Source organism: Prorops nasuta, unplaced genomic scaffold (assembly GCF_024137725.1).
Source record: "Prorops nasuta isolate Cenicafe-Biocafe unplaced genomic scaffold, Cenicafe_Pnas_1.2 PNAS00021, whole genome shotgun sequence".
In the NCBI taxonomy this organism is placed as follows: Eukaryota; Metazoa; Arthropoda; class Insecta; order Hymenoptera; family Bethylidae; genus Prorops; species Prorops nasuta.
This window is the reverse complement of record NW_027116818.1, coordinates 1,893,382-1,905,190: the sequence shown is the minus strand read 5'-3', so window position 1 is coordinate 1,905,190 and position 11,809 is coordinate 1,893,382. Positions and strand designations below refer to the sequence as shown.

At 31.4% G+C, this 11,809-nt stretch overlaps 4 protein-coding genes across 6 annotated transcripts; 1 reads left to right on the top strand and 3 right to left on the bottom strand.

The window, feature by feature from the left end:
- Positions 1-256: 256 nt before the first annotated feature.
- l(1)10Bb (BUD31-like protein) lies at positions 257-1,224 on the top strand. Its single transcript, XM_066739719.1, has 4 exons — positions 257-428; positions 514-636; positions 719-957; positions 1,087-1,224. Exons 1-3 carry the CDS (start codon positions 335-337, stop codon positions 934-936), a joined length of 435 nt encoding a protein of 144 aa, XP_066595816.1. The 5' UTR covers positions 257-334; the 3' UTR covers positions 937-957; positions 1,087-1,224.
- Positions 947-5,888, bottom strand: LOC136781039 (cytokine receptor-like factor 3). 3 transcript variants are annotated; one of them, XM_066739706.1, is made up of 6 exons: positions 5,748-5,888; positions 2,553-3,059; positions 2,164-2,453; positions 1,671-2,083; positions 1,402-1,532; positions 947-1,340 (listed from the first exon to the last, which is right to left on the bottom strand). In XM_066739706.1, the coding sequence occupies exons 2-6, from the start codon at positions 2,946-2,948 to the stop codon at positions 1,008-1,010; spliced, it is 1,563 nt and encodes a 520-aa protein (XP_066595803.1). In that variant the 5' UTR covers positions 2,949-3,059; positions 5,748-5,888; the 3' UTR covers positions 947-1,007. The 3 variants fall into 3 exon arrangements, with proteins under 3 accessions (XP_066595803.1, XP_066595805.1, XP_066595804.1); XM_066739708.1 differs by having other exon boundaries at positions 5,855-5,873; XM_066739707.1 differs by lacking the exon at positions 5,748-5,888 and adding an exon at positions 3,148-3,283.
- Positions 3,151-5,800, bottom strand: LOC136780945 (putative leucine-rich repeat-containing protein DDB_G0290503). The gene is made up of 3 exons (XM_066739565.1): positions 5,660-5,800; positions 5,154-5,445; positions 3,151-4,866 (listed from the first exon to the last, which is right to left on the bottom strand). The coding sequence occupies exons 2-3, from the start codon at positions 5,433-5,435 to the stop codon at positions 3,151-3,153; spliced, it is 1,998 nt and encodes a 665-aa protein (XP_066595662.1). The 5' UTR covers positions 5,436-5,445; positions 5,660-5,800.
- A 1,100-nt stretch (positions 5,889-6,988) lies between the features above and the next one.
- LOC136781042 (methanethiol oxidase) lies at positions 6,989-11,614 on the bottom strand. The gene is made up of 8 exons (XM_066739713.1): positions 11,322-11,614; positions 10,839-10,999; positions 9,551-9,730; positions 8,763-9,066; positions 8,032-8,298; positions 7,631-7,964; positions 7,252-7,374; positions 6,989-7,153 (listed from the first exon to the last, which is right to left on the bottom strand). The coding sequence occupies exons 1-8, from the start codon at positions 11,335-11,337 to the stop codon at positions 7,105-7,107; spliced, it is 1,434 nt and encodes a 477-aa protein (XP_066595810.1). The 5' UTR covers positions 11,338-11,614; the 3' UTR covers positions 6,989-7,104.
- Positions 11,615-11,809: the final 195 nt, after the last annotated feature.

The following is an 11,809-nucleotide window of genomic DNA, read 5'->3' as shown; positions in this document are numbered from 1 at the left end:
TTATCACTCATGGTTCTTGTTCTAAATTAATTAAAAGCTTTTATATTTTTTATATAATTCCATTCCGATTTATTTCAAGTACCTTAAATATTGTGTACTATATATATGCGTATGTGCATTCTGTACTTTTTTTTTAATTTTATTTCTAATATTGCTCGTGAAATGTTGGAAATATTTTGATTATCCCGCCTCTTTATGGATTAGTTTAGTAATTGACCACTAGAGGAGCTGTACCGACCACAACAGATTCGACTTACTCGATCAAGGTGCTTTGACATTCGCTTATAGGGGTTATTTTGATTAAAAATACGCGTATTTACTTATTAATAAAATAATGCCAAAAGTAAGGAGAAGTAAAAAGCCTCCACCAGATGGTTGGGAATTAATTGAGCCTACTTTGGAAGAATTGGAGCAAAAAATGCGAGAAGGTTTGCATCGTGTTTTGGTCTTGCAGGTTAGGTTCTTTTATTGGAAATAAACTAATTTTCGCTTTTTTGTTAATGATTAATTTAGCTGAAACTGAGCCCCACGAAGGTAAACGTAAGCAGGAATCTTTATGGCCAATATTTAAAATTCATCATCAAAAATCGAGGTACATATATGACCTGTTTTACAGACGAAAAGCAATTAGCCGAGGTAAATTGTGTTTTTTCTTCCATTTCAATGGCTTGTAATTGTAAATTCACAATAATATAATTGTATCATAATTTTTTTTCAGAATTATATGACTATTGCCTCAATGAAAATATAGCTGATAAGAACCTTATAGCAAAATGGAAGAAAGTTGGCTATGAAAATTTATGCTGCTTAAGATGTATACAGACTAGAGATACAAATTTTGGAACAAATTGTATATGCAGAGTACCTAAAGGGAAATTAGAAGAAGGGAGAATAGTCGAATGCATTCACTGTGGATGCAGGGGCTGTTCGGGTTAACAAAACAATGTTGTAAAAAAGGCACAGTGTTTCTTCTTTTTTTCTTAGATACAATCAAGTTTTATACAATTTTACTTCACGATAAATGTCCACTTATGTTCTTTAAACCGAGCAGCAAAAAATAATGGTGCTTCTGTATTCCAATCATAGGTAACAACTCTATCTGCACACTCAATATTGATTCTTAATAAATCACATTCTTTGCGGATTATTGTGAAAATTATGGTAGAGTTGGAACGAATTTTAGGCAGTTGCATCAGCTTTTCTTCTCCATCCATGTAAATTTTGCCTTGTGGAGTGATCATTAAGGATCCAGGTCTTCTTAAAGTATCATCTGGCCCTTCTGATTTTGATACTAAAGCAATGCCTTCATTATTGGTTCCCTCGTACGATATTTCCAGAAACTACAAATGTAAATTGAATCGTGTGAGAATAGCTTACAAAACTGTAATCACAAAATATTACCGTTATTTCAATCGTATAATTTGAGTCGAATTGTGGGCCTTGAGAAAATAACGTGCTTAAGTTATCTGTAACTTTCGTAGCTATTCTACCGTTACTCGTAATCAGATAATTCTCGTTACTTGACTCCCAACCTATATAAATAATCATAATATAAGACAAATTTTATAAAATAATTATGTAATGATAAAATAATAAAGTAAGTAATTATAAAACTGAATAAATTAGTAATAGCGTTGATAAATTATGGATATTCTCGTCGCTTAACTTACTATAAGCAGGAATTGTCGTTTGACAAATTTTGTGCATACTCCAAGCAACATTATCAGATTGGATTCTAACTCGAAAAGTTACTGGTTGTTTTAGAGGCAAGTCTCTGATAAGACAAGAAGTACCAGATCCTATGTACACAATTTGAAACTCGGTAGATGCTGGATCAATAATTTCTCCATGTGCTTTTTGCACAACAAATATTTGCTCTTCCTCACAATAGTCTGTGTCAGTAACTGCCCATTTAATAAATAAAGCTCCAGGTCTCTCCTCAATATCTATTATTTGCACAGGCCCGACTCTCAGAACATAGCCAAGCTCGGAAATTCTTTCCAGAATTTCATTTTTGGCAGAAATCGATGGAGGACAGAAATTAATCGACGGTACTTCTTCGGGGTATGGTACTGCTGGTATCCTTTAATAAAATATAATTTACCAAAATAATGTAAAAAATCTTGTTCACTTATGATGATTTATCTTTTTTTAGAAACTTACTTGCCAATATTGCTGCTTGCAGCGGTAATTTTGCTAAATCTATCTCGATTGAACATATAAGGACATTGCAGCATTATTTGAATGAGATCAATAAATTGTTGGGCACCCTGAATTTGTGCTTTTACTTCTTGCCTGCAAGCTTTTAACGGTATTAAGCCTTCATTTTTATGAATTTCCGCTTCCAATTTTAATAAGGCTCGCCTATTATTTATTGCTTTGCAAGCATCGTCCAACAAAGTGTTACAGACTGAGTCTATTTCATTAATTGCCGTTTGCATGCTATCATTTACCTAAATACGAATAATCAATGGTAGTTTAATTTTAGATTTAAGAAAATGAATAGAGTAACAACGAAGTTGAAGAAATAGTTGTTTCTTCGTTTCCTTTACCTGCTCTTCCGCGCTGTCAAGGTCATTTAGCTGCTCTCCTAATTTGTCGATATATTCTTTTCCTGACTGTATTATCCCTAATATATTTTCTTCAATTTGGTCGGGTAATTTGGAATTTTCAACAGCAACAGACTCTTTGGTGTCAAATAACGAAGAGTCAGCATGCCAACTTGCATCAATACTTTCTTCTAAATGTTCTAATTTTTTCTGCGATTTTTTTAATCGTACCATCAATTCATTCTCGTGCTCAATTTTATCACTACTATCGATATAAGCATTGTTATTTTCGGTGATCATTGATTTCAATAATAAAGAGTTCTTGGTGGTTTCACATAATTTGTCCTCGGAATAAAATTTCTTCATTTTTTTCGATAATTTCATTTCAGATGAAAACATTTTTTATCTCAAGTATTTTGCATTAATTAACAATTTTTTTCTTACAAAAATACTATTTTTACTTTTATAATTATTAGAATGACGTTTCAAAATCCAAAATTTCTTATTTCACTGAAAATTTTAATAACAATTTTATTAGCAAATGATATATAGTTATGCTTATTTAAAACTAATTTAAAAATTTCAAGCATATATGTACATCTTATGTAGATTTAATACTGCTTTTTGGATTATATTGCATTATTTTGCGCACTGGTATAAGGGTTTGAACATTTTTATCGGCCAATGTTTGTATACATGCGTTAAGAAGTATCTTTTTGTTTACAGACTTTGGCTCTGTCTTCAGAGAATAAGCGTCGGTATAAGCTTTATTTGGGGTTAGGATAGTTCCTCGCCAATAATCGAGATCGTCCACGTCCAAACAACAAGCCTGTGTACTCTTTCCAATTATTTGCCAAGAATATTTTATAGCACATTTATATTGCGACAAATTTTCATTCGAATCGTAATTGCTTTCGCAACTTGTATTCAATACAGATTTCAGCAATTTTTCAGATGTCTGCGTGCTTACTCCTATGATTTGCCAAGAATATTTTACTTTGCAACGTTCCACATCAATCTCCGTAAAGTCCACGTCTGTCGAATTTTTTTTCTTAGATGGTGGAACCCAATTTTTAACATCTTGCCAAGAATATTTGTTTCCATTGAGCTGATAGTTATTACTGTCTTTGCAATAAAATTTTTCTTGCGACACGAGTTTAAACAGAGAATTTTCTATATTATCAGTACTGTTATTTTTAAGCGGCGAACAAGTATCGCAACTATAATTTAATGAATTTACTTCTGATTCGCTCATGATAGAAAGTAAACTTTTCTTTAAATTGATCGTAAATTCGCTCAAAGTTTTTTCAGTAAACTCTTTTGCAGTCAAGAGCTCTTTCAAGGAGGATATTTTTTTTACAGAGGATGTTGGATCCATTAAACTTCCATCGTCGTAAGATTTTAGCGTTAAAAGTGCATTCTGCTGATTTTCCATCTCTGATTCTGTTTTCTGTTGCACGTTCGCTTCGTTTGTTAACATTTTTGATAAAATTTTTGTCTCAGTAACGGCAATTTTGTTAGCGTTATAATTATCAGGACTAAAAGTAGCTTTAGGAATTGTATTTTGTTCAGGATCTAAATTTTCTTCGATCAAATACGAGTTTTGATTATTTTTTAATTTAGAAGTTTTTCCGTCATACGAATTTTTAAGATCTAAGATTTTCTTTGCATTTTCAGTTAAGGAATTTTTGCTGTCAATATTTTTAGTAATAACGCTTTCATTTTTGTTGGATTTTTCATCAGACTTTGATAGACTTTTGGAAAACTTAGTCGCCAGCTGTTGACTTTTTTTCAATTTATTTTCAGCCTTCTGTTTCGCGGACAATTGCAATGAGTTTTTAACTCTCTGATAAATTTCTTTGTCCCAATTTCGTTTCGCATTGGAAACAATTTCCCTAATCGTCTCCATTGAGACTTTTAAACTTTCGGAAGACGCTACTATCGGTGTTGTATCCTTGTCAATATTTTTTTCGTACAAAGAACAAGCTGATGGAGCAGGTGGTTTTGGAGTATCGACGTAAAGGTAATTGCATTTGAAGCTTGAAAACTTCATTGGATTCGAAATATTTCCTCGTGTTTGCAAGTTTCTCCTGGTCCTTTTCTGTGGACATATTGGATTTCTACTTACAATAGGGTTTCCTTGATAAATTGGTGTCTCATTGGGAAATGGTAAACTGTTTCTTTTTTTTACTGCTGAGGCTTCTCTGGCACGACTAAATCTTTCTACGATGCTTGAAACATTACTATTTCTCTGATTTACTTTACCAGCTAATTGATTTTCTTTTGCCGTAGAGCTTAGGAAACCAGAATGACCAACCTGGGATATTATTTTAATGATTTTTTATTATACACTTGTTTCTACCTTAATGGCTATATATAATTAACCAATTTATAAATATATATAAAGATAAATTTGTGAAAATAGAGCAATAGGAATAAGAAACAACACTACATTGCTCTTTAAAACTATTGATAAGTTAGCACAATTTACTGATAAGCAAGTGTATTGATATGAGGAATAATAATTTTTTTTTTTATTTGAATTGGAATCTAATAATTAATCTAGGTAATATATATATATATTTATATATGTACATTAGACACCTGAGGTGGCTCTTCGTATTGAGAAGCATGAGGAACATCAGGGAATGATTCAGCTTTGTGTTTATGTTTGTAATATTTTACAATTTGTGTTTTGTTGTTAGATGAAGGGTATATAGGATATTCTTTCTTGCCTTTTATTTTGTCAACGATTGGTACCATTACATCCCTTTTAAAAATGCTTACATCTGGTTTCATTTTGGGAACATAATATTCTCCTTTACTCTTTTTAAGAACAATGCTTTTGTGTAAATGCCTTCTCCAATTCAACAGATCGTCACACATTATGCCAGTGCTTTAAATTAACATAACAGTATTGTTGGTTTTTAAAAATCAGGTTAAGCAAGCTTTTATTTCAAGCAGATTAGTGAATACTTATTTTGCAAAGGATAAAGGAATAGGGATATTTCAGATAACACAGGCATAGGCCTTTATTAGCACATTAGAAATTAAATATATTGTTAATACTAGAGTTGAGGTTGTGTAAATCAGAAGCATTAAATACTTACAAGGAAAGCGAAAAATTAATACAGGGATATTGATGTGTAAACAACAGTGTTTAATTGGTTAATAATTAACAGTAATTTTGACCTTTACCAAAAATTTGGTGAGAAATAATTATGTCGAAAGAATGTACCCCCTATGCCATAACTGTACTAACGTGCTAACTATCTAATTTATAAAAACAAAAGTAGCATAATAACCTCAAACTCTGCGAATGAAATGCAGTTGTTCGTACGACGCGCCATCTACGTGAATTTGTCTGTAATAACATATATATATATATATCTACGTACAATCAAGATGGCGATCAGCCTATTTTCCCCACCACTTTGACTTCACTCTTGTAGACATACATATGCTGCTAGTCTGGTTCCATCGTTAAAAAAATATCAAAGCAGAAACCTTAGCGCTATATTATAATTGTTCAAATCAGTCAACTTGACTAATTGTGACGCGTCTTCTAAATAATATAAGCCATTCTGGTGCTAAACTGTCTGAACATTCTTAATTTTGTATCCAGAATTTAGAATGCTAACCGCTGATTGGTTATAAGAATACAGATAGCCAATCAGTAGTCATCCTTTCAAATCTAACACAGTTTCTGGCATTCGGACTAACAAGAACGAGAAAGCAACGCATCTGATTGGCGCAGTCCGCGCAGTCCTGACTTACAACCAATCAGATGCGATTGTCTCCATTCCGGATGTCTCACTGTATACCGCCGATTCAGTTTAATTTTTGAATTGCCGCGTTCGGATCGCTGGGCCTGTCGGTTAATCGCGTGCTGTTTTTATTCGTAATAACTAACATTTCTTTAAATTTACTCGCGATTAAAAATAACTTGACATTTTTTTATCACATACCTGCAATTTCATTATTATAATAAGATTATTTTACTGAAATTCAAACTTTTCTTAAATAATAATTAAACATCATTTTATAATACTATTCAATAATAGAAAGAAGTATGTAATAAAAATAAAAGCTTTCTACTACGTAAGATTTCGTCTAATAATTATAAAACTCGTAAACATCATTTTAGTAAGCGGCGCATGTGTTGTATATGTGCAGTGTTGGGTGATTGCAGCGGCCAAGGGCAGCAGCCTCAAGGACTCTCATAACCTGTAAGTTTTCTTGTTTTTATTTTAAAGCTGAATAAACTTCAAAATTAATCGAATTCAATTTAATTTAATAATATTTCGCTTCTTTTTTTATTACAGTGGGCGACCCCATTCCGAGGATTCATTTCCTCTCTCTCCCATTATACACATCCTCATTCCTGCCTAATATTTATAATTAAAATTCTTTTTAAAATAATTTCCACCTTTACAAACTTAACACGTTATAATTAATTTATTGATTGATATTTATAAAGACTTTGAATGTATTTTATAACAGGAAAATATCAATTAAGATATATAATACACAATTATGGATTTAATGAATTTAATTATACCTCTGGTAACCAAATATCTGATGTGCAGTCTCCACCTGGGTATCTGTTAATAAATAGAATAGAAGTTTATTTTTTTAAGATAGATATAGATTTAGTATAAATTTATTATTATTATTTTAAGCAATTATAAAATTTATTCACCTCATTTCGTGAGCCAATAAAATATCATCCTTATCAGCTCCAAAATCTACCAAGAAATTTTTGTCCAATGTCAAACCACCTTTTACTGTGTCTACGTCAAGTTTTATCATTGTAGATCCATGCCTATGTATTAAAAGTAATTGTATTTAAACATTTTAATAAAATTACCATGTATGTGACAATGTCGAAAAATCCATGTGTCGAATTATGGTTGCTTTCCAGTTTTCTTAAAAACTGAGAATAATCAGACACAAATATATAGTTTGTTTTACGTGTGTGCAATATATCTTTTTTATTTGATTGTGTCAATTTTCAGGTTAACTGGAAAGCAACCTATGCCACTAATAAAAAAATATTAAATGGTAAATTCAAAACTTGCGTTACGTGATCCGGATAAAATTGTTTGTCCCAAACACTGAAAAGTGAACTGCTGACGTATAATCGTTTCCCGTCAAGACTCAGTTGTAGCATTTGCGGGGAGCCAAACAATTTTCGTCCTTTAATGTGAATAGGATCGGGCTGTTTCTCGAGTTCTTCAGGATCTTCGATAATTTTAGAATTATTGCTCAAGAGCTTTCCTCCCAGAAAAATTTGTCCAACCAATTTTGGATTATGCCGATCTGTGATGTCATATTGGCGAACATCACCGTGCATAAAATTTGAGAAATAAAGATATTTGTCATCCAGACTGATAAGGATATCCGTTATCATACCTAAGAATAATTTCGAAGAAGTTATTAGATATTTAATAAGATAATATATTCATATTAAATAAATCACCATCGATAGATTGTTTGTTTCCTGATTCGTTGATTATTATTTTTGGTGAAACTTTAATAACTTTTTCAGTGGACCAAGTATTATCTTCGTTTTTATAAAAGCCAAAAATGGTTGAATTGACTGCACAACCAACATATCCTTGTTTCTCAGTTGGCTCGTGCAAGAATCGAATTTCCAATGGTGCTATTCCATCTATTCCCAAGTTTATCGTAGATTTCAGTGTTCGCTCGCTCCAGGAATAAAAGTTTAAGCTTCTTCCATAAATATCTAAGAAGAAAGATGAAATAATAATGAGAAAAGAAATTAATTTTGAATCTGGACTCCATTAATGTTAATTTTCTAAAGTTAAATTATTTTTATATAAAAATATAAATAATAGGATAAAAATTCTTCAAACTTTCTATGTAGGTTTTGCTGTGTTGAGAAGAAGCAATGTAAATGTGTAAATCAACAACCATGCAAAAAAATATATTGAAAATGATATCTTAAAGTATGTAAGAATTGATGAAAAATTATATTTGTATATATTTCTATATAATGTATCTTAAAGAGATAAAATGTATTCAATAATTAATTAAGGTACGATTAAATATAAAATTTCTGTCAATTCATGTACATTTTAATAACTATTTTTCAGTATATTTTTTATATATATTTTGAACTAATTGCAATTTTTAGAAAATTAACACTTAAAAAGTTATAGTTTTTATTCTTCAAATATAAAACATTACTAGGATCTTCGCTGTCAGCTGGGCCTCTATAACCCTTTTTAAAGATTCGAGGAACTCCCCACTCTGAAGCTACCAGAACATCATGATAGGGCTGGTACCAAAAATCGTATCCGTATTTTGCCTTGGTCCCCGATGTCCAGGTACCTTTGACCTGGTGAGTTTCACTGTCAATGAGAAAAAATTCTCCTTGTCCATCGCCATTTGGCTTCCCCATGGTAGAAATCATTATATCTCCATTTGGAGCACAGTGTGACGTGTGTGGAGTTGATAAATTGTGTTTGTGCATTTCTTCGGGCTCGATGACCTTAAGAAAAAGTTCATTTTATTGCAAAATATTGCTGTATTACGATTGTATGTATTTTCTAGAATTTCACTCAGTGAGTTAATCTTATGATTCACTCCTGTTGTTGAATAATTGCAGTCGTATTGTTTATAGTAAGTCATTTACAAATACTCCAGATTACTAATATTTATTGTTATTATTTTCTTTTCTTACAAAATTAACCCTCCATCTGTACACTATATTTTTCCGGCGTTGTATATACACTGGGTCCCCAAATTTTTAATTGTTAAATTTTTTATTAAAAAATCATAAAAATCTAAAAAAATTACAATGCATATCATGATACTTTTATTTGCTGGTCCCAGCGTTATATCGATAACCGAGAAAAAGAATCATTATTAATTATAATAATTTAAACCATGTTAAACATTTCGTTTTAAGTTTTCATCACTGCCCAAATTGAATCAGTGTTCAGATGGAGGGTTAATTATAATGAAACAGTAACCTTTTTAATGGTTGGTGTTTTCTCGTTGGTGACGTCAACAAGATATACTCTATCAGACATTAGGCTGGGAAGAACCATGGTGTCCCTTTTTCTCGAGGTCCCATGACAGCTGCTACACGCATTCCATCCCGAATGATGCAATTCATCCCCAACATTTGGCATTCTCAGCTTATGAATGATCTGCAATTTATTTTAAAAATAATATTTCCCTCCCACCACATATATAATAAGTACATCTATATATAATATTCCAAATATTATAAAACTTTATTTAGATAATTTTTATTTGTAAATAACTTTGTTGCATTTGTTAAATTTTTCGATTAAACATAAATCTGGGCTTCGCAGACTGAAAATTGCAAATCTAGATTAAAACATAGAGCTGGTACTTATTCTATTTATGTATTATTTGCCACAGCTGTAATCGCATAAGCTTTCGGTTTACTCGACTCAAACAACTTGTTCGTCTTAAGATTTCGTTGAATTCGTCTAGTTCTATAATATTATTTATACGTCCGAGATAAATGTTATTATTATTGCTATTCGAAAGTAAAAATACTGCCAAATTTCCTTCTTTCGTATTAAACAGCATTTTTATCGCTATGACTAGCTTCTATACTTATATAGATAAGAGATATTTCAATTAATTGATCTAGTGAAGTATCCAAACTTTTTATCTAACAGGGATATCTGGCAAAAAATAAAATTACAGTTGAAATTAAATTTTACGTGTATGCAATAGTGACATTTAATACTGCAAAAATCTAATAGACAATAAATTAATTCTAGTTCCTCACAAGAATCAATAAAACGTAAAAACTAATGATGTGATTTTTTTATCTTGTTGTCCGATATCGAATGTTTACATTAAATAAAAAGATTTCAATATAATCGTGTCATTACGAAGCAAGTTAAAAATAAAATGGTCTACGATTTATCGCAAAGCATATGGCAATCATAAAATAACATAAAAAATGTTTGTACAAAGAAAAAAAACATTCGATTCAAATAATATTTGCTCATTTGAATCTGTTATTTATGAAAAATCTAAGTAACATATTTAATTATGCATTTGAATGAAATGATTCATTTTCTCAGTATATAAGGAAAAGTCATATAGGTGATCGAGATAATAAATAGAATCTATATTTAAGAATAAATAACTAAAGTTGGCACACTGAGCACACGGTGATAAGAGCTATAATAATAGAATAAATTATTTAATGTCTTTCGTTTGTGACTTGCTAGAAATTGCATGTTCTATATTAGCACTTATTTGTCTACTGACCTGGCAGTATGTGGGACTTTGTGGATCGATATCGACCGTGCAAAGCACATCTGCTTTTTCTGGATCTGTGTGAGGGCAAACCACATACATAATTGTCTCTCTTGGGGCCTCCTGCATTGCTGCTTTTGGACTTTTGTAGCCTGGACCACCAGAGCAACACGCTAATATTAAAAATAATAAAAAATTACTATACACACACATCTATTCTGTACCTTATTTCTTCGTTTTCTCGATTATTATTTTGCAATGATATTTTGTTCCTTAATAATATAAACTCATGTTCTATACTATAACAAAAATAATACACTTACAGTAATTGCATTAAAAATATGTAATAAAAAATTATTAAAATTTGGACCAACCAGTTTTTTTATTTATAAAGAAAAAGAAAGGAATTTCCAATGTTTACATGATTTTTACATAGAGTAGTTGATGTACTATCTATATATTTAAGAGTATACTCAGAGCTTTAAAAATAATCACCTGGTTTTCCCGCCATTATTATATCAACAGGCTAAATTGGAAGTCTGCCAGAGAAGTTTCTTGCGATTTCAATATTGATGACGTTGCCAGTGACTGGAAGATTGTTGGTACGCACAAAGTTTGCCTCTGACTGAAAACCAGAGAGTAGATGAGAAGTTCCTCCGAGCTAAAGTTCTTGACTGGTTATTCTTGACTTTTTTTCTTCACTTGTGTTCATTAACTAAGACCTTGACCGTCGACCAAACAGCGAGACTAACTCCCTTTCCATCCAAGCGATGGCTCTCCGGTTACTTTAACTCTATCTTCGTGTCAATCAGACTGCTAGGCATACTGTGTGTGTATATAGTAATGCATAGCTCAGCTCTTCCCGTTGATAAAGCCTAATCGGTTTTCAACCTAGTCACAGTAATCGTAGAGTTTACAACCAGCAACGATTTTCCTCAAGCACTCGCGATAACTTTGATAAATAAAATCTATTTGGTAAAATA